Raw genomic sequence first — 22529 nt, forward strand, 5'->3', positions numbered from 1 at the left:
TCGTCGCCGCCATTTTGTATCAAGTCCCGCCTCATTCCCCCATACTGATTGGTCTATATCTCAAAATCTCATGTTCTGATTAGTTACAGAAGATGTCACTCAATTGACACAATGGCGAGGCTGAAATCAATTTCCTAACTTATTTTTTAAATATCTGTATTCGTTGAAAATAAGTGACTTTATAGAATTTAATTTCATCTAAATTGTTTGCTGCTAAAATAGCAGAGATTCATTGATGTTTTTCAGGCTGCACTCCCTGTGATTGGACGCAGGGTGGTCTACACATTGGCCAATCATCCGATCGAATTTTATAAAAGTTTTTTTCTGATCAAAATGCAAGGAAATTGACTAAGTTTTATGATAATCTGCTAATATCTGAGGGAAATTAACGCATAAAAAGCTGTGTAATTCTGGCCAAAAACCAACTGTTCCAATTCAAACAGTCGGTCATCTCACCCCGCCCCTTTTCCCTATTTTTATTGGCTCACTGGACGAAGGTGCTGTCCTATTGGCTGCTTCGCACGTCAAATAAAAATGAAGCCGCGCCCCTTTGTTTTCTATTAAGTACATGAAAACTCTGCATGATTTTAGTTAGGCATTTTCGCCATAACCTTCGTGGTTGTGGGAGCAGCTGCAGATTTTGTAGTGTGGCCATGTACGTGATCTCTCACATTCCCTGTAATGTTCTGTTAAATAATTTCCGGGACCTGTCAGAAGCCTCACTCTACTTCCAGAATTATGGACACATAGGAAATTGGAGCAGGAGTAGACAATGCAGTGCGATCATGCCTGGTCCTCCAACCATATCGTTCTTAAGTATATTTAGTATACTTAAGCATCTAGGAACTGTGATGTGGAGAAATGTCTCCAATGCAGAGGGTGGTAAACCTGTGGAACCTCACAGAGAAGGTTGTAGAGCCCAAGTATATTTAGTAACTTGGGCTCTACAACCTTCTCTGCTAAGTTCCACAGGTTTACCACCCTCTGCATTGGAGACATTTATCCACATCACAGTTCCTAGATGTCTTATCCTGAGACTAATACCTCATTCTAGACCCCACAGCATGGACTAGCCAATTCCTAGAGTGTTTATAAAGGTGTGATACGTTCATTATGTACTTGTAGTATCAAGAATGTTAATGCAGTTATATTAGTCCACATACACTAGTGTTAAACAGCAGCCTTTGTATTAACTACAATTATACCCACACTAGCTTAACTTCACTGATCATGTTCTATTAACTGTTCTTGAAGTAGCCATTGCAATAATTCAAGCCTATGAATCATTTCTAAGTAGAATCATAATAGGGTGTTTAAAAAGATGTATTACTGAGAAAGCTGCTGTACTGGTAACCTGGTACAAACTGTTTCCCCTGCTGCATGCAGCTGTAATAGGAACATGATAAGAACCACTGTCCACCACTGGAGCTTCTGCAGAAATGAATGGTGATCTCATCACCTCATGACATGAATCACTGAGGCAATGTGCAAGGACTGCCTTTCAGCACTGGTGTTGGTCAGGCTTGAGCTTATTGCAATTTGTTGCTTGAGATTGTGACCACTGACATTCACCAGTATAACCCACCTCTTCCCCCACAATCACTCTCCTTTCCCACACCCACATGAACTAGAAATTGAATCTGAAAATGAAAGCATGAAAAGGAACTCCAAAAGGTGGAATAAAAATGGACTAGAATGGAAGTCACTAAACCTATTGACAAGGTGAACTTCATTGCAGTGAGAGAGAAGTCTAACAGACAGCTAAAGTTATGCTCAAACCACAAGACCTGAATCAAGTGATCAACAGGGATTGCTAACCAACACCAGCCTAGGCCAAGGTCATAGCTTTGGCAAACAATGACCAGGAATAGAAACTAGAATAATGAGGAATCTTCACTGTTGACAATGTTTGGATGATATAAATTACAACATCTACCTTTTGCCCTCAGAGTACATCAAGACATGCTTCAAGAGAAAATGAACGACATCTGTAGAGGATTCAAAGGAGGAGCAGACATAGCAAGTGATATACAGTTTTATGGAGTTGATGATAAAGCACATGACAGTGGTAATGGAAAGAACCAGAAAGGCTGGACTCAAGCTGAATGCTGAGAAAAAGAGAAAGAATGTCATTCTGGTGTGCACATCAGTTGGAGTGCAGCCAAGCCAAGAAATGCTTACTTTATCTAAACCTTTAATAATTTGAACATAATTTTCATAAAATTGTCCTCTTAGGCTTTTCTTTAAGAAGAACAACTCTAGCTTCTGCAGTGCTGCAACAGAACTTATTTACCACATGCCTTTCTAGTAAACCTGAATCTTCTCTAAGGGCTTGATATCGTTCCTCAACAGTGGTGTCCAGAAATGGAGGCAGTATTCCAACTGGTTAAATAAGTTTAATTTGTACTCTACTTATTGAGGGACGCAAGGCTTTTTGATGCCTCACCTTCTCTTTTCATCTGCGTTCTCACCTGCAAAGAAAGAGAAAGAAATGTCTGTCTTCCTGTTTTTGATTCCAGAATTCAGGAATCCTTCAACTTGCCACAAATAGTTAATTTCCTCAAAGCCCAGGGACATGCTAATCTGCTAATCTTTAATGCCCACTTTATATGAGCAGCACATTCCTGGCAGAAACACTGAGAATCATATATATACATATAAAAATGTATATATATAAGATTCCTATATGCATCTAGCATTGTCATGCCCATCTTCAGAAACGTGTGTAAATCTGTAAAATTATGCAATTTATATTCCCTCTCTTACTTCTTCTTTTCCGAAGCACATTACTTCAACATTCTCTATTTAATTTCATTTACCACACATTTGGCAATTTTACTTGCTATGATGGAAATTCTGATGAAATGTCATCAGCTTCTCTCTCTCTCTCCTTAGATGCTGCCTGACATTGAGAATTTTCAGGATCTTTTGCTTTTATTTTAAATTTCCCACATTCAAAGTATTTCACTTTTATAATGTATATGTAATCCTGAGCTCCATTTTGATCATTTCTATGTATTATGTAAGACAGGTTTCTTTCAGAAAGTTATATTTTGGGATGCAGTTAGTGAGTTAAATGTCATGTTATTAATCAAGAACTCCATTATTGCATCATGTAGCTAATAAGATGGTAGAAATGAACTAGGTAGGCTGTGGTCATTTATCAAACAGTTGTTGGCATTGAAATATCTTTTTTTCAAAGGGCTTTACATGGCAAGTTGTTCTGCTGCAATGTAGTTTCATTGTCAATGAATTATGCAAGATAGGAGGCCAATCAACCAGATGTCTTATACTATAAAAGCTTCAGAGCAAAGACCAAGAGATCCAAAAAAACACTCACTAAATTGCCAGCTTCTTCTTTCATTCTGGGGCAGTAAACAAAGGCAACACTGGAGAAGGAAATGGAAGTCTAATTAACACTGTACATCCTCTCCAGGTACAAAATCTTATGGCACATTATTTTCCTGACATAATAGACCAAAATTGTTGAGTTGTGCAAAGGGATTTATCAGTTGAGATGAGCAATACACAGGACTGTTGCCCAATTTAATGCCCTAGACACTTAACTGGAAGTCTAAGAGAAGTAAAAGGCCTGTATGTACCAAAGCACTCCACATCCACCAGAAAACTCATGTAATGTAGTTACTGTTGTAGAAAACGTAGCAAACCATTTGATCACAGCAAAGTCACATGACTCTTCATGGTTTCATTGGTTTTTCAATGACAACAAGTCCAAGATCACTGGTGACACAAGAGAATGCAGATGCTGGAATCAGGAGCAAAAAGCAAACTGCTGGAGGAACTCAGCAGGTCATGCAGCATCTGTGGAGAGAAAAGGAGTTGTTGGCGTTTCAGGTCGAGACCCTGCATCAGTCCTGACCACAGGGCCTTGACCCAAAACATCGACAGATCCTTACCTCCCGCCCCCCAACAGATGCTGCTCGATCCGCCGAGTTCCTCCAGCAGCTTGCTTTTCAGTCCCAGATCACTGTCAGGGCATGACCTTTCCCTCAAGAGTGGCTTTCTCTTCCTAAAAAGTTGTCCTTAATGGCAAAATTGTGCAGAATTCTGAACCTCAAAGATTTTAGTGGGGCATGCTACGAGTCTACAGTGAAAGTATGCATTAAAAAAATTGACTCAAGGACAAATAATAGATTTGTAACTGTTTTTCAGATGGTGTTCACCAGGGGTTAGTGTGCTAAAAACCACTGCTTTTTAATATACATTAGTGACTTGGATATGGGTGTAAAGTTTCAAAGCTTCCACATAACATTAAACTCAGAAATTAAGAATTTCTGTGCTTAGTTTATCCTGTTGCCAGTTTATCAATGGTAAGGCAATGAACATTTTTTGTAAGCAAAACTTCTGGTGAGTTACTTCAAATGTCTGGACACCTGCTGATAGGCTGAGAGAATTTGAAAGAAATTAAAGGTTTAGCACTGTGGTCACCTCCCAATAACAGACTGCATCGACCCTGAAGTAGGTTTAGGTTACATGTTTCAAGTTTGGAGATCATTAACTTCCTAATTTTCTTCTCATGAATAAATGAGCATCAGATTAAATGAATGGCTGGGTATCCACTCAAATGCTTCAGGTGAGACTGTTGTTGAGGGACGCAATGCTTTTTGATGCCTCACCTTCTCCTTTCATTTGCGTTCTCACCTGCAAAGAAAGAGAAAGAAATGTCTGTCTTCTGTTTTTGATTCCAGAATTCAGGTATCCTTCAACTTGCCACAAACAGTTAATTTCCTCAAAGCCCAGGGACATGCTAATCTGCTAATCTTTAATGCCCACTTTATATGAGCAGCACATTCCTGGCAGAAACATTGAGAACCACATTGAGCCTTATTGAAGTACACTGTCCAGTGTTTCCTCACTATAAAAAAGGCTCTCACACAGAATGTGGGTGAACAATTTAAACTGACAGAGAGTAAGTGCAGATTCCCACTGATTCAGACTCCCATCCTATTGCCCTAATCTCCCCCAACAGCAGAACTGCCCCTACAAACCCTAACTGACCTGCCAGGCACTGCTTCTCAAGACCTTATTGGCAACTTAAACCCAGCTTATTCCATCTCCATCCACAAACACTGGAATTACTCCCAACAAACAGTTGGCACTATCAGCCAATGGGATTGAGGGCAGAATTTAAAATCTTGCATTGCAGAGCATAAGAATGTTCCCTTTACATTTTCACTTCTAAAACGCCAATTCCTGTCCAGACTTATTCTGAAAGTCTTCGAAATTAATTCTGTAATTTCTTAGTTTGCCAAGCCTCTGAACTTTGCTCTGAACCCACACCTCCAGTGTTCTTCTTTTACGCACACTCACCTGTCCTAGTTTTCTTCTCCCTTTGTTCACCTTTCCCTTAAGACCATAAGATATAGGTCCCTTCCCCTCCTCCTCCCCCACCTGGATCAATTACCCCATCACCACCACCCCCCCCCCATCTGTTTCTACCTATCACCCACCAGCCTTTGTCCCACCATCCTCCTTCCCCACTTGACTCCATCTGTCCATCACTCTCCTCCCCATCTGGCCATCACCTACCAGTCTCTATCCCACCCCTCCTTTGTATTGCTGTATACTGACAAATTTTTCCCTCTCAATCCTGATGCAGGGTCTTGACTGAAACATTAACTTACATCTTTTGCCCATCACAGATGCTGCTTAACCTGCTGAGTTTCTTCCAGCTTTCTGTTTCTTTTTCATGTCCCTGAACTTTGCAGCACGTTTTGTAAATAGATTCTGAGAATTTTACAGGAATTTGACCTGTTAAGCCCATGCCAACCCCTGAAAGGATAATTCTCTGAACCTTGCTGTTATTCACTTTTCCCATTTCTCTCCAAATCCATTCCTTGTTTGCTTTTCCAACAAATTTTCCAGTTCCCCTGAATTTCTGATTTCGCTTTCTAACAAGTTCTTGGTGGTTATTTCATGTCCTACCAACACTAAATGTAAAAGGATTTTCACATCTTTTTGATGCTAATCTTAAATTTATGCCCGTTAATTATCAATTCACCAAACAATAGAAGCAAACCCCAAAGACAGCTCAGCAGGGACATAGTTTTAAGAGAATGACTAATGGCATTTCAAAGCCTTTCTTAATTTTCTGCCTATTTTGGCTGGTTTTCTGATCTTCAGAAACCTGGCAGCCAAAGGCAAATGAAGAATATTGGTTCTAGCAAGCCCATCACTTACCATATCAGTGATTCTGTCACTCAACCTATCAATAAACCTGCTTTTGATTCTGCCATTCAGTCTGTCGATTAGTCTCATTCAGCTATTCTGCCTGTCAATCAGCCTGTTTGTCAACCTATTCACTCATCCTGTCAATCAGCTCGTCACTCACCCTATCACTCAAGTTGTCAATCACATGTCAATCACTATGTCACTCACCCATTAATAATCATATTACGAATCCTATCACTCAGTCTGTCAATCTGCATATTAATCAGCCATCAATTATTGTCACTCAGCCTGTCAATCAGCTCAGATGCCATACAGCAAACCTAGAAAAAGATACTAAGTAGATCCTGCAAGTAATTTCAGCAGAATGGCCAATATACTTAACTTCTTGATTTCCCGTCCAAAGCTTCTCCATTCCTTCCCCATAAAAATGAGGTCATTTATTCCTCCTGAACTCTATACACCTCTTCACAATCTCAACTTAATCTGCTTTTCGCTCTAAAGAAATTACCCCAGAGGGCTGAGTCTTTCTTCATAACTAAAGCCTCTGACCCTTGCAATCACCTCCCCATAATTTTGACAGCTTTTCTAATCATCCAAAATTTAACACAATGTTCTAATACTGACAAATGTTATATCAGTTTAACCACCTTTTGATTTTAAACCTTATACTTTTATAGGATTCCAAATAATTATTTTGTTTGTGTTTATACATTTCAAAATTTTTCTGTATTCAAATCCACTAAACCTCTCTTCCAGGTATATATTTCCTCTAATTATTCATCCCTTCAATTGTATCACCATATTGCTGAAGAAATGTTTATTTAAAGGATCACAAAATGAGCTCCAGCAAGCTAAGAAAAATCACAATCTTTCCACAAGATGGCAGTAAATGTCCATGGCAGTGACACTCCAGTGATTGATACCAATTGCGATCCATCATCAAACATAATTCTTACCAGTATGTCACATTTCATAGCTCTTTCATTGTCTTTCTTTTCCAACAGCTTCCCTCCATGGCCAATAGTTTTACTAATGAGTCAACAAACTACATTTTAAGTGTAACACTTTTGTAATGCAGGAACATGACAATCAATTTTGTACATAACACGTTTCCACAAACAGTCGATGATAACGGACCAGATAATCTGTTAACTGATGTTGGTTGAAAGATAATAGCCAGAGCACCAGAGGCTGCTCCTAAAGGTTCTTCTGATTATAGGACCAATGGTTAGAGAAGAGTACATTACTTTCACCTGCTCCTTCCTTTTTAGAGTCATAGAGTAATAAACAGCTTACAGCATGGATACAGGTCCTTTAGTCCTCTAAATCGATGTTGACTACACAAGGATTTTTACACTAATCCTACCCTAACACATTTCTCATGTGCTTGGAAGATTATATCCAGAATCTCTGCAATTTTCTTTCTTATATAGTTCAGCAACCAACTGGACCAGGTAATTTATTCAAATGATGCTACCTTACAGAGACTTGGCTACAAGCTGATCATGAAGAGTAATTGGGATGCACCCTAGGTGGCTGAGGGATGTAAGAAGACATTGCAGAGATGCTGGCCATAATCCTCCAAACACATGAGAAATGTGTTAGGGTAGGATTAGTGTAAAAATCAATCCTTGATGGTTAGCGTGGACTCGATAGGCCTGTTTCCATTCTATGCCTCTAAAAAGGAAAGGAGCAGCTGAAAATAATATACTCTTGAAGTTCTCCCATGTTGATGGAAGTCATACTGTGATTACTAGATTCAATTGCATGACTAGATTCAATTGTGACCACATTGCTTTATTTGCTAAGGCTCGTTATTATCACTGAATTTGTAAATAGTGACTGCATTAATTGGAGTTTGACTTTGCATGAAATATTTCTGGTTCTGAATAAAACTGTTATGGGAATCCTATATAAGTTCTGTACTTCAATTTGCTATGGTTTTGTTAATTGTTAAAGGTATGGGAATGAATCATGTAGAGATAAGCTTTCTTTGCTGGCTGAATCTTAAAGAATACCCAGGTGTAATTGAGAGTTGACAACCTAGCAGATTTGGCACTGCAGCTCTGACACACCTTATATTTTGAAGAACAAAATGTTTCCCATTTTTGGAAAACCATTCAGTATGTTTTATGTCCAGTGAGCACTTTTGAAGTGTGGTCACTGTTGTAATGGAAATCATGCAGCCAGTTGATGAACAACAAGATTCCAACATTAAACATCATCTGATTTATAGACATTAGGTAAAGGATAAATATTGCAAATAAAAACACCTATTGGGTCCTGTTTGAAGTTCTTTTGATAGGGGAATGAAATTTTGATTTGTAAATTACCCTCTTGCATTGGTTCCAGTCTAGTGTGGAAGAATCATAGAACAGTGAATAATGGAATACAGACCTATAGAACTGTAATATTAGCAATCCATTAAGCCAAAGGGACTATATAACATACTTTGGAATGTAAAGCCATCAAACCATGGAACCACAGAAACACTAACAGATGGGGCCTTAACTTGAAAACAATAGTATCAATGTCCTATTGAAAATAGAACCAGTGAACCATAATAACTATATTATATTTGTACCACAGCAATAATACCACAAGCAATAGTAGTATCAACAAGCAGTAATATCATGTAATCTTAGAAGTTTCCTGTACATAAGTAAACATTTTTTATCAAGCCAAAGTAAGATTTTGGTAGACCGAGTAAAAACCAATGCCACTGATTCATCCTTCCAATACTCCTTTATTGTTTGGTCTCTTCTTCAAACGGACTTCCTCAGTTTCGATTGGCAGTTTTAGGTACCTCCAGGCTGTGTGATTCTTTTCCAGGCCCAAGAATTTTCACAATTGACCTCCAGTTAACCTTTTCTGTAACACTTTAAAGCTAATGAGATTGGATTACTGTTTCTCATATGCTCCCTTACTGAATCATATTCCATTTCAAGACAATTTAGATGATGGGTGAATGGGTAAATACATTGAAGATTCAGTATCATATGGATAGATGTGAAGTTAAGCACTTTGGTAGGAAAAACAGGAAGGTTGAATACTATTTCAATGGTGATAGATTGAGAAATGTTAATGTGCAAAAGAGATCTGAAAGCAAACATACAGATGTAGCAAGCAATTAAGGAGGCAAATAGTGTGCTGCCCTTCATTGCAATGGGTTTTGAGTACACAAGCAAAAATGTCTTATGATAATTACTCTGGGCCTTTTGCAGTTTTCAGCCAGTGCAGTAAAGATTCACCAGATTGATTCCTGGGATGGCAGAGCTATCTTATGAGGAGACATTGGGTTGACTCAGCCTATATTCACTAGAACTTAGATTTAGTTAAGACAAGCACTTGAGGGTAAAAGGTGATGCTGATGTGATGAAGAGGTATGTGGGGGAGGCTCACATGGTGCATAAATACCACAGGGCTGAGCCAAATGGCATCTTTCTATGCTACAAGTGTTACATAATTTCATAAAGGGCTCTTGCAACCAGCAGAGGAAGGAAACTCTCCTGGGTTTCCTAGTATAAACTGTTAGGTACTCAAATAACAGATCATAGGGCATGAGTTCAAATCCAACTATGCCAAGTGATGAAAGTGAATTGAGTGAATTTATAATTTATGGATTGCCACTAGAAGTACTGAGTGGTAGTTGATCATTACTATCCTTTGGGTTTTGCTATCCCAACATGTGACTCCAATCCAGACAATGTAGTTGATTCTGTGCTGGCAACTCATTTGTACAAACCAGGAAAGGCAGTACACTGGTGCAACCAAGCCATCTGCCCTCATCATTACCCTAATGAACCAGCTAACACTAAATCCTGTGATTGCTTTTTACATCAATAACTATGCGGTTATAACATCTAACTGACTAGTAATCCATGCTAATGATTTGCACTATAGAATATGAAATCATTTCACCATGAATCTCTGATCCAGATAATTAGTGTGGATGAAAATGTGCTTGGCTGCACATCTTCAGAGTCAAACAGCCTATCATTATCACTCTTCTCATTCACATTAGAAGACTGGTTATTTGGAGATGGAAAAACAGGTCCTTACTGAAGAGATTTACAAAACAATCTTCTTATGAATAGATACTTCAATGTATTTCAATGTAACCACAACAATTTACCTTTAACTGCTAAAGAATAGCAAGGTGCTTCACAGCAGTGTTAACAAATTAAAGCTGACCATAAGGAGTTGTTAGGATAGGTAACCATAACTTGGTTTTATGGACAGTCTTAGAGACCAGAAAGGTTTAGAAGGAGAATTGTAGATGTTGAGTCCAGATAACTGCAGATGTGGCCACTGGTGTCATTAGGTCAGCATTGAAACCGGCCACTTGATCCATTGAGTCCGTGCTAACCATCAAGCACCCAGTTACACTAATATTACACTAACCCTCACATTCCCATCAACAGCACCCAGTTTCTACCGCTCACACTAGGGTCAATCTACATTGGCCAATAACCATTCACCCTCATATCTTTAATATGTGGGAGGAAACCAAAGCACCCAAAGGAAATCCATGTACAGGCCATCCCTGGGTAACAAATGGGTTCTGTTTTTACAGACATCCATAAGTTGATTTTGTACATAAGTTGGAAAATACACAAAAATCACTAAATATGGTAACCAGATAAAAAACACTATGATGCTGGAGGAACTCAGCAGGCCAGTCAGCATCCGTGGAGAAAAGCAGGCGGTCAACATTTCAGGTCAGGACCTTTCTTTGGGTCCTGACCCTTCTTTAGGTCCTGACCCAAAACATTGACCGCCTGCTTTTCTCCACAGATGCTGCCTAGCCTGCTGAGTTTCTCCAGCATCATAGTGTTCTTCATCTAGATATTCCAGCATCTGCAGTCTTTTATTTCTCAAATACGGTAACCATACCTCCATAGTATTGTAATGAATGGTATCAAAAGCACATAAGTTGATAGACAAGTGGAGAGAGAGAGGACATTAGCTCTGCTGTTCATAGGAACGAATGTATGTACATCCATCGGACCTTTGAAATTAATAATATTCTGTGAGCTTATTCATATGTAGTGGTGTCCACTAATCAGGTGTTCGTAACCCGGAGATGGCCTATAGTCACAGGGAGAACATACAAACTCCACACAGACAGCACCAGAGATCAGGATTGAACTTGAGTCACTGGAACTGTGAGGCAGCAACTCTACAAGCTGTGCCACTGTGATTAAGAATTTGGACATGCAGGAGACTAGGATCGAAGGAATTTGTTACTGAAACTGCATTTCTGAATGCAGTGTTCTTGAGATTAAAATTTTGATAATTCAGAAAGAAGTCTGCTCAAAACTATAAAATAAGATCACAGAATATTCTAAAATGAGAACTTGACATTCTATAAATATATTTATGTAAACATTTCTAGAGCATCCGTAATACTCCAACATTGCAGTCCAGCTGTTACAATTCAGGTGCCACAATCAGACATGTCTTTTTGTACAAATTAGCAATAAATCAACGCTAAACATTTTTAAGTATGCAAAGAGAGAAAGAAAGCCAACCAATACCCACTGATTTTTCTAACTTTAATGTTAACTGGCAAGGTTGTTAAGATAACAGAAATAAACAAGTATCTCCCATTTGAAGGAAATTTCCAAACAGGAACTGTAATTAAGTGACCATTATACTTATTCGGCCAATTTCTCCACTGGGACTACTTAAATACAGGCTGAAACAGGCAGGCTAGGTTAACAGCTAAGCATTATAAACGCGGTTCAGAACCCAAGTGAGAAAATATATAGAAATTAATTGGATGTTCAAGTGCTTCACATTGACTGTATTTTTTTCTCATGAAAGTGGAATCACATGGGAAACTGTTGGATGAATACAACTCCAATTCTCAGTGGGACTGGAAACAAGGGGGATAAACCACAAAACATTGTGGTTTGTGTGTTTCTGAATGAGGGAAGGTTTATTGGTATGGTCTGGTATCCAGGAATATTAGCTCATATAAAGCTGAAGAATAAGATGATGAAGGATAGATGTTTGGAAATGTTGCTTCATTTTTTTTGAAATCTTAAAGTATTTAGCCCTTAGATTAAATAGGTGGAGTGGAGACCATATTGGGGCATGTTATTTGTGGGTCTGTAGAAAGAGTTGGCTTTTTGTCTGAATGCCCAATGATAATTCATACTTGCTTAGAGTTATGTTGTTATAATGATGTTACTACCATAATCACTTTTAAGAAAACTGAAAACGATGGTATCTTGAATCAACAAGATTGAAGTTCTGCATGTGTAACTGAGGCCCACACGTTCTGTGCACATCAAACAAATTACATTATCTCTGGCAAATGAGGTCATTAACACAATTGTTGCGCACTGTAATTGATTTATTATGGTCCAACCTCAGTCAGAAACAATGAGATGTGTAAAGACAGCACAAGTGTGTAGCTTAACAAAGAGCTGCTAACTTTGACTAAGCCACTATTAAGGTCCAAGATGTCTACAATAGTTGACGAGTTCCTAATGACTATTTACAACCTGGCATGCTAATGTGAGGTGTTTGCAGAATATTACCAATGCTTAAGGCCACAGGGTATGATTGAAATTTAGGTGCAAATTTGAGGGTGGACCAAGTAATGTAATAATGTAATATGTTTGAGCAAGGTGGGATTATATCTGCACTGATGTTTCTTCATGGTCTGTGGGCAGGGTTCCTCTGGCCTCCTTTATTAGTTTACCAGCGAGACAGGATCAGTGGAATGATTTTTTTTGCAAAAATTTCTACTGGGTTGCATTACTGCTGCACAAAGAACAGAAGATCCTGCAAAAGCAGACGTGCAGTGTTTATCAAGAACCACCCTGATTAACGTGGGCCCACTGCTTGGCTGACAGGACAGTTGTCTAATTGCTTGCAAATGCCAATCCATGATATTTAGCCTGAATGCATCAGCACAGGATGAAGATTGATCTATTACCCTCCCACTGAATCATCTGAGGACTTCACTTAGTCCTTGCCCCCTTAAGAGTAATGCCATGGGGCATATATCAGAATATTTGCAGAGCTATGTCTGCAGTCTAGATATCCGTCTAAATATTCATCTATTTATTATGTTTTATCTCCATAAATATGCATTAATCACTGAGACACAAAAAATTCTGCAGATGCTGGAATCTGGAGCAATACACACTTGTCTGTTTAAAGTACTGGTGCTGTTGTATTTAGCAATATGTGTCTGATTTCAGAACATGGAGAAACTATATCTACATGTATTTGTTTATATGTACTGCTCTTTATCTTTCTACCTGCAGCTCTATCCGACCGACTCTCTCTCGGATCCGGGCGTTGTTACCTATTTGATCTATTTAATTGTGCACTCGGTGACGACTTTGCAGTGCTCGCTGGGGGTCGCCCTCCTACAACTGTAGGAGCCGGATGAAGGCGGTTCCCAGTCCCGCAGTGATTAGTTTATGGAGCAATTGGCTAAATATGTTGTTTTCATTGTACATTAGGTCCGCAGAAATCCAATCCACGATACCTTACACGTGATATATTTGAACTAGACGAAAGAGGGGGTAGATATGTGTTGGATCCCTTGGGGCGACATTATTGAGGGTATAATCGTACCAACTGCACAACTGGTAGGTTGTCTTCTGCAGGTTTCTAACAGTTTTTAACAACAGCAGCTTCAAGTTTACAGTTTCCATTTATTGAGATTCTGGTCTGATGTCGCCACTGGCGGCAGAAAGGAGCAATTAATTAAAAAAAATCCGTTTTGTTTTTGCATCTCCCATAATCCAAGCATGATTTAGAAAACAAAAACTGAATTTAAAAAATGATGAGTAAATACTTCTTCAGGGTAACTCTTGATCTGGGCAGTGCTAAATATTTTCTATGCCTTACCGATCTGAGGAAATGACTTATTAATTATCAATGAGTAAGATATCAAATCAATAATTAGCAATCATTAGATTACTCTGATGATCTTGGGAGATCTGAACTGCGAGAGAAATGTTTAAATGTTCAATGTATAGAAATATCTGAAATCTTGAATTGGCCAGTTCAAGATGCAAAGGGGACAGAGACCCCGACCCACTGCCTGTCCACAGCCTCAGCTCAAGCCAGACCCGTACTCACCCCTCATATATCTTCCCCCCGCATTGTTCCATGTCCCTCAGACACAGAGCTTCCTTCAACCCGCCTAGACACCTCTTGGCTGTCCCAGTCCCTATTCCACATCTAGATTCGGACCCCCACCCCCCCCCCCCCTCCCACCCCCACTCACAACCCCGCCCTCTGACCCAGACACCTCCCCACGGCTCAGCATCAGAGCCAGACACCGAGACACAGCTGCAGCTTCAGTGCCAGACCTGGACTCAGACATCCACTAACAGCCCCGCCCCCAGCCCCAGACCCCAGGTGTAAACCTGCGAGAAATCCAGAAAATCCGCTCCACATCTCCGCACCCTCCCAGTTAACCTCAGCCGAAAAGTGGCGAGAGCCGGAATATTTTCACACGAGACTTATCGAGGGACCGGTGTGAAAGAGCACACACATAAAAACACACACACACGCGTTCAAAAACTCGGACAAACCCAGTCGAGAGAGGAAGGAAGATTGCGCTTTGGCACATCTGACACTTCTGCATTCTGCCACCTCCCGCCTTCGCGACCGGCGGACTTTCTCGCCCGGAGACCGTCCGAGCCACTGACGCGAAGTCCGATTCCGCCGCCAATCTCAACCCAAGGGGGTCAACCGAAACAGAGCGGACTGTTTAAAACAGTGAAGCAGCGTCTCCGGGCACTGGAGCCGAGAGAAACTGTGGACAAACCCTCGCCCGCTGCTCCACATCTGCCATTTTACAAGCGCCCGATGCTGTTGGAATTAACAGGTTGTTGGAAGTGGAGCGACTCGGAAAGGAGGTAAGTGAGAGAGGCGAGTGCGGGCTGCGTCCCTGCCCGGATCTGTCCACGATTCTGAACCTGACCTGTCTGTGCAAGTGCCATCGGTCCCAGCTCTGCACCTGATCGCTTTGTCCCTTCTCCAGTTAGTAACTTGATCCTGTTTTGTTTCTCCCCAATTTAAAAAAAACAGGAATAAAGCTAATCTTCCCTGGGAAGGGAATTTGGAGAGCAGCGAAACCCGACCTCCGCATGATAAGCTCCGTGTGTGTCTCATCTTACCGGGGACGCAAGTCAGGCAATAAAGCTCCTTCTAAACCATGTCTGAAGGAAGAAATGGGCAAGGGGGAGGACAGCGAGAGAATCACCATCAACGTCGGCGGCACCAGGCATGAAACGTACAAAAGTACCCTGCAGACGCTGCCGGGGACCCGGCTGGCGGGACTCGCTGACCCCGGCGCCCAGTGCAACTTTGACTTCGATGCCAAGTCCAGCCAGTTCTTCTTTGACCGCCACCCGGGCATTTTCGCCTATGTGCTGAATTATTACCGCACGGGCAAGCTGCACTGCCCGGCCGATGTCTGCGGACCCCTGTTCGAGGAAGAGTTGGCTTTCTGGGGACTGGACGAGACCGACGTGGAGCCCTGTTGCTGGATGACTTACAGGCAGCACCGAGATGCCGAGGAGGCTCTCGACATCTTCGAGCCGTCGGACGGGACTTGCAACAGCATGGAGAGGGAAGACGAGGCCGAGCCTGACCCGGACTCGGGCCGCATCCTGGGGCTGGAAGCGTGCAACCACAACCGTTCCACTCTCGCCAACTTCTGGAAGAGGTGGCAGCCCAAAGTGTGGGCACTCTTCGAAGACCCTTACTCCTCCAGAGCGGCACGGGTAAGGAACAGATTAAACACCTGCTGGTCAATTCCAGCACCTTGTAACCACTCTTTCATAAACACGTTTCTTCCCAAATCCACGATGAATATTTTTACTAATCTGCGTTTTTACATTCAATAAAAATAACGTATCAGAAATCTAGCCACTAAACCCAAACCGTAGGTTCAATATTTGTATTTTTCGATACTTCAAGGTATCGTAGTTTAACAATATAAAGCGAGGGCTTTGGGCTTTCAAACTTAAAGTGAATCAACAGATCGATCGTTCTCGCACCGAGGAATTAGTCTGACTTGAAATAAATAATACTTTCACTTGCATAGAAATGTAAAATGTTAATGCTGAAATATGTTAAATGTTTCCGGTGATCCAGAGAGACTCGATATGAAGAAACACGGCGTGCCTGGTAGCAAACCGCAGAGTTTAGCGGAGTAGCAATGAATCTCAATTCCAGTCGTTGCAATATTTTAACCATTCATTTGGCGTCTTCTGATTGAGAGGGAGAAGGTGCACACAAAACGCTGGTACGTAGGTACATGCACGCCCGCACGCACGCACACCGGATAGGAAGACGAGAATGGTGACTATCTAACGGAGATGGGGCATGGACTCTGATACTGCACAACTGTTGCATGGAAGTGGCCTCCCTGTTTCCTCCAAGCTTCGCCTCAGGATCAAGCATGTAAATATTATCACAAATGGTCCAAAGAAATGAGGATTAAAAATAGAATCAAATGCAGGTAAAGGTCCATTGGTCCGGAAGGAAAGGTAGAGCGACCTATTTGTCATAACAATTAAAGTGGGGAAGGAAAGCATATGTTTACCTGCAGTGTACTTACATTAAGACTGAAAACGAATTTAATCACTTAAAGCATTAATTAGACTGATGCTGTCAAGGAAAAATATTAATGGGTGACTTTTTTAGTTTGAAATATTTACAAACCTTTTGTGTCATTGGATCTATGTGGCACCTGTTTAATTGGAGTCAAGTTTGTGGGTGTCTATGTGGACACTTCACTGTGCAAGTGAAAGTTGGTGGACATTGATGAAGGCTTTATATTGTGAACCTGGGAGGTGATGGGCACATTGATAAGATATCTTTATTGGTCACATGTACATCGAAACACACAGTGAAATGCATCTTTGCATAGAGTGTTCTGGGGGCAACCCGCAAGTGTCGCCACGCTTCTGGCACCAACTTAGCATGCCCACAACTTCCTAACCCATACGTCTTTGGAATGTGGGTGGAAACCGGAGCACCCGGAGGAAACCCACGCAGTCACGGGAAGAACATACAAACTCCTTACAGACAATGGCCGGAATTGAACCCAGGTCACTGGTGCTGTAATAGTGTTACGCTAACCGCTACACTACCGTGCCTGCCCATAGGAATAATCTGCAGCTTCTAACAGCATGGCCTCCTTTAGGTAAAACCAGCTGGAGTGCTTCTTTGAAGAGATAAAAGGGGACCTGTTTGCAAGGATGATAGCAAAGAAAGGGGGTGGCAGAGAATAGGGAATCTGGTAAAAATCAAGACAGCAGAAGGCGATCCCAGAAAAGGGGAGTAATGCAGGGAAAATGTAAAAGAGACAAAGGTTGGAAAAGTTCAGCATGTGGCAGGTAAATAGAACTTGCAGGAAGTTGTCAAAGTCTGTTGGATATGTCTGTGAGGGGGATGGAGCAAATGAAATGCTTGTTCCTGCTTCTATCTGACAGATGCCAGTTCACAGTGATTAAGACAGAGCTGAACTGTGCAGGCTTTGTTTGAAAATATCCACAGTAGGCTCCATCATCTTCCACAAACTGTTCACAAGGACAAAAAAAAAACACAAATTGAATTAAAACCTTTCCTCACGTCATCCAAGTTTTACTCTTGTGGCAAAAATTGGTGCAGAATTCACTCAGAAGCTACTGCAAACCAAATAATGCAATAGATGTTGAAGATTAATCAAGTACTTATTCCTGTAAAGATAATGCTTTCTTGGGTTTCCAGTCAGATTTGTAACTATTGAAAGTGCTTCCCTTTTGAAAGCAGTCAGTAGAATCATTTTCTAATGATCCTTGGATTAGAGAAAGAGGAAATTCACTTGGTTCCTAAATTTTTGATCACTATCCACTGGGTTGGATGAAGAGGAAATCAACCAGTGTTCTTGTTCCCAATCATGGCCCATCACCCCACCAGGTTAGAGAGCAGAGAAATTACCCATCATTATCTGGTGAACCCAGTTCAGAAAGCAAGTAAATCAGCCAGCACAATGTTCAGTTCATGCTCCTGCATACAGTTCAGTGGCTCTGGTTAGAAGGAAGGGAAAATTAACAAGTGTTCCTACTCATCATTGTTATTCCTTGGTTAGACAGAATGGTAATCAGTCAGAGTTTCTGTAATGGATCATTGCCTCTTTGATCCTTTAGCTAGAGCGGAGAAATCAGTCAGGGTTCTTGTTCATAGTCAGTGTACTGCGACAGCCAGATAAGGAAACTGAAGACTCATCTAGGGTTCCAGCCGCTGAGCATTGCCCAGTGACCCCTGGTACAGAGTGTTAGTAAATCAGCTTGGTTTCTGGCTGATGATCATTGCTTAAGTATCCCTTGGGTTGAGATGGGCAGCCAGCCAGCATCCCTGTTCACGATCATTGTCCGGACACTGAGACAGGAAATCAGCCAAGACTCTGGCTTCTAATCACTATTTACTGATTCTGGGGATCAAAGTGAGTGGAGAACAGTCAGGTTTTCTACAGGTGATCACTTCCCTCTGACTTCTGGGTTAGAGGGGAAATCAACCAGGGCTTCTATGCCGAATTAATGTGCAGTGACCCTTGAGTTATAGAGCATGAAGATCAATAAAGTTTCCTGCTCCTGATCACTACCTAGTGGTTAAAGAGAAGGAAAATCTGCCAGGATTCTCTCAATCCATGTATTGAATTAGAGAGGGTTCCACATCCTTGTTACTCCCCAGGTTTAGAATGGGGAGAGATTGTCCAGTATTCCAATTTCTGGTTACTGCTCTGTGAACCCTATGTTATGGAGAGAAGAAATCAGTCAGAGTTTCTGCAGCTGATCCATTCGGTTTTTATTGTAAAGAGAATGGTATACAAAAAGAATATATTTTTAAGGCTAAGCTGGACATTGGTGGGTCAACACCTAGAGTTTTGTCTCCTTCTCGAGGGAGAGATATCCTTGCATTGGAGGTAGTTCAAAGAAGACAGAGTGGGTTGTTTCCAGGGATCATTGGTTTTATGAAGAAACTATTGATCAGATTGGGCCCATACTCATTGGAGTCTGCAAATATAGGAGATGATCTTATTGAAACAGAGAAGATCCTGAGGGAGTAACAGGCAATATGTTGAGAGGATGTTTTCCCTCAAGTGAGAATCTAGAATTGGGAAAGATATCGTTTCAAATGACCTATCCAAGATAGAGATGAGAAGGAATTTGCTCTCTCAGAGCATCATGAATCTTTGGCGTTCTGTCAAGATGTGGAGACTGAGTCATTAATATATTCAAGGCAGAGATAGATTTTGGGGTTATAAAGGAATTAAGAACTATGAGAAACAGTCAGGAAAGTAGAAATGAGAACAAGATCAGATCAGCAAAGATCTTATTGAATAGCAGAGTGGTCTGAAGGGGCTACATACTTTATACCTACTCTAATGTTGTTTGTTTTTGTGGTCCCTGGCTTAGATAATATAAATTAGCCACTGTTCCTGCTCCTGATGACTGATTAGTGACTCTTGTGATTGAGTGTGTAAGTCTGTCATGGTTCCTTCTTGTAGTCGCTGCAGATTTATCCTTAGTTAAATGAGAAGGAAAACCAGTCAGGAATCTTGCACCTGCTCACTATCTTGTGATCCTTGGATTGGCAAGGGAGAAAATCAGTCCAGGTTCTCCTGATCACCGTATTATCCAGGTTTCCTGTTTTTGATCTCCAGATTAGAAGAGGTAATCTGACAAGGTTTTCACTCCTGACCATAGTCCATGGACTACTACAGAGAAGTGGCCTTTTGAACACGTGTAGAGTTTATCATTAGGGTTGACTCAACTTTCCATTAAGCTGCCTATGTCCCTCACTTCCAAGTTAAGGTAGGAAAAAAGATCTTACAAACTTTTAAACCAAAGGTAACAACTCTCCAGGAGACACAATCTCCTGAACCGGTCAACATAAAGTATAAACTAGAAGGTTGAACAAAGGCTACCTCGTGGTAAATGTAACAGGAATGATCGTTCTGAATTGGGAGAAATAAGAACACATGGAAACACTTAACACTGAGCTTAATCCTGATTAATCCCAGGCTCCTCTGTTTATACCCTTCATCTAGCACCTACCCACCAATGGCGATGAGAGGGTCTTGAATAGAGCAACCATTTATTAATTGGCTGTTGTTACAAGATAGGATAGGGGGATTAAATAGTTTAACTGGTGGAACACACAATCTAGAATAAATCTAGGATTAATCCTGAGTCTAATTACCTATTTTTCAGACTGATTTCTTTAGAGGTGACCTAACAAAGGTCTTTAAAATTGGAGATTTTATGGGAAGTGCAGAGAAGGTAATTCTTGAGTATGGTGTGGAGAAGAACAAGAGAGCAGAAATGCAAGATAGTTAATATTAAATCCACTCGTGTGAAAAGGAAATATTTCTTGGCTCAGAGTGTCTTTATAATGTGAATTGTGTTACCACAGGAAATGGTTGAGGATAAAAGCTTAACGCATTTCCTAAGAAGACTTACAAAAGAGAAAAGGGAGTGAAAAGATATACTAAAAGGCAGGGAAGAGGAAGATAGATTGTGAAGTGTGGAGTACAGCCACCAACACAGACCAGCTGGCGTGATTGCCTTGTTTCTGTGCTGTAAAGTTCAATGTACCTTGGGTAAGTATTGGGGAATGGTCAGTGCTTGTGGAAATGTATTGAAAAGGAGATAGATTTTAAAAGAAAAGTGGCTGGGTCCAAATTAAGAAAAGAAATGCTAGTAAGAAAATTGTAACGTTTGAGGTAACCCTATGATTTCCCAGAAATGCATTCAAAACCAAAGTGAACAGCCTGTAAAAGACAAATGACAATTTAAAGCCTCCACTCAACCAGAACGGAATGCTTAGTGTTCGTGAAATCGCTCACACCTCAGAAAATTATTCTCAGTCCTTGAGCACCAAGCTGTTGAGATCACAGTGGCAAGGTATATTTTCAGGCCTGAATGCACTGGTACTCAATTGCTCTGTGTGATTCTTTCACACAGACATTTACTCACACCTGCGTCAAACAAAAGCACAGAGGGATTTAGTGAAGGATTCTCCTGGAGTAGCTTTAGTTGGAAAATATGCCCTGTGCAACCCAGACCAGGCAAGATTCAGGCATAACTGGTGTGGAGGCTACATTATATGCAGGTTTAAAACATACCATTCATATAGCTTTAAAATAGAAATGCTTTTAAGGCTAATCCTTCAGTTTATTTGATAAACCAAAGTGAAGTTAGGCAGATGCTAAACAGATACTGGATACTGCTCCAGGTGACTAAGGAAGGGGAGAGGAGTACCTCAGCTCAAGGTTCTGGGAAAGAACAGCAAGAAGAGGTGCCTGGATTTGAACGTGCAACAGAATAGCAACTGGGATATCGCACCTTAGGAAGAGAAAAGAATAGTGCCTAAAGTTTAAGAGGAAAATAAAGGTTGTAGTGAAGAGTAGGTGTTTGAGAGACACAGATTGGAAAGAAGTGGAGGGTATGTGTAGTGAGAACACAGATTCCTGTCCCTATCCTGAACGTTTATTCAATACAAGCATGGATTGGAGGTACGACCCAAGAGGGCTGAGCTAATGTCTGATTGCACTCAAAGGCAGGGAGGATCTGTGCCAACTCACCAAAGTAGTCTTTATTATCTAATGAGAGAGCTGTACATATGCACACAATATATGAATGTTGTGGCTATCCTAAATAAATACTCATTCATTATATCTCAATATTCAGCAATTAACAGAGGTTTTTCTATTCAAGATCCTGAACTGGGCTGAATCCACAGATCCTGCAACTGAAATCCTCTAGAGAATGAGCTCTTTGGGTCTTAAAAGAGCTGTACTTCTAGTGTTACACCTTTTAAATTGGTAAATTGGTTTATTATTGTCACACGTACCGAGGTACAGTGAAAGCTTTGTTTTGCATGCCATCCATACAGACAATTTAATCAGATCAGTGCATTGAGGTAGTACAATGGAAAAACAATAACAGAATGCAGAATAAAGTGTTACATTTATAGCCCTGCTTGCTTCAATAATATAGTACGCATTCCATTCAGACCAGACGACTTTTATAATTTTGAGACTGACACACTTTTAAATACAGGCTACAGTATTCACCTGTCTTTATCTTATCTGATACTATTGCTTTTTAAAATGTAATTTACTGGATATGGGCATCCCAAGCAATGCTATCTTCTATTGTCCTTCCCTGATGGCACTTGAGAAGATGATAGCAGGCCATTTTCTTGCATCACAGCAGTCTTTCAAGATTTCAGGATTTGGACCCAGCAATGGACAGGTTATTGGTGAGTAAGTATCTCTTGACTGCTATTGATGATGATTT

At 40.8% G+C, this 22529-nt stretch overlaps 1 protein-coding gene across 2 annotated transcripts in view; it reads left to right on the forward strand.

Moving 5' to 3' along the window:
- The first annotated feature begins 14578 nt into the window (after positions 1 to 14578).
- The window catches only part of kcnc4 (potassium voltage-gated channel, Shaw-related subfamily, member 4), a 45510-nt gene continuing 37559 nt past the window's right edge, over positions 14579 to 22529 (forward strand). The window contains exon 1 of one of the 2 annotated variants that reach the window (XM_052034564.1): positions 14579 to 15959. In XM_052034564.1, coding sequence (XP_051890524.1) covers positions 15321 to 15959 — 639 coding nt within the window. In that variant the 5' untranslated portion in view covers positions 14579 to 15320. The remainder of the gene's footprint in view (positions 15960 to 22529) is intronic. The other variant, XM_052034563.1, reaches the window with a different exon arrangement.

This window comes from Pristis pectinata, chromosome 20 (genome assembly GCF_009764475.1).
Source record: "Pristis pectinata isolate sPriPec2 chromosome 20, sPriPec2.1.pri, whole genome shotgun sequence".
Classification (NCBI taxonomy): domain Eukaryota; kingdom Metazoa; phylum Chordata; class Chondrichthyes; order Rhinopristiformes; family Pristidae; genus Pristis; species Pristis pectinata.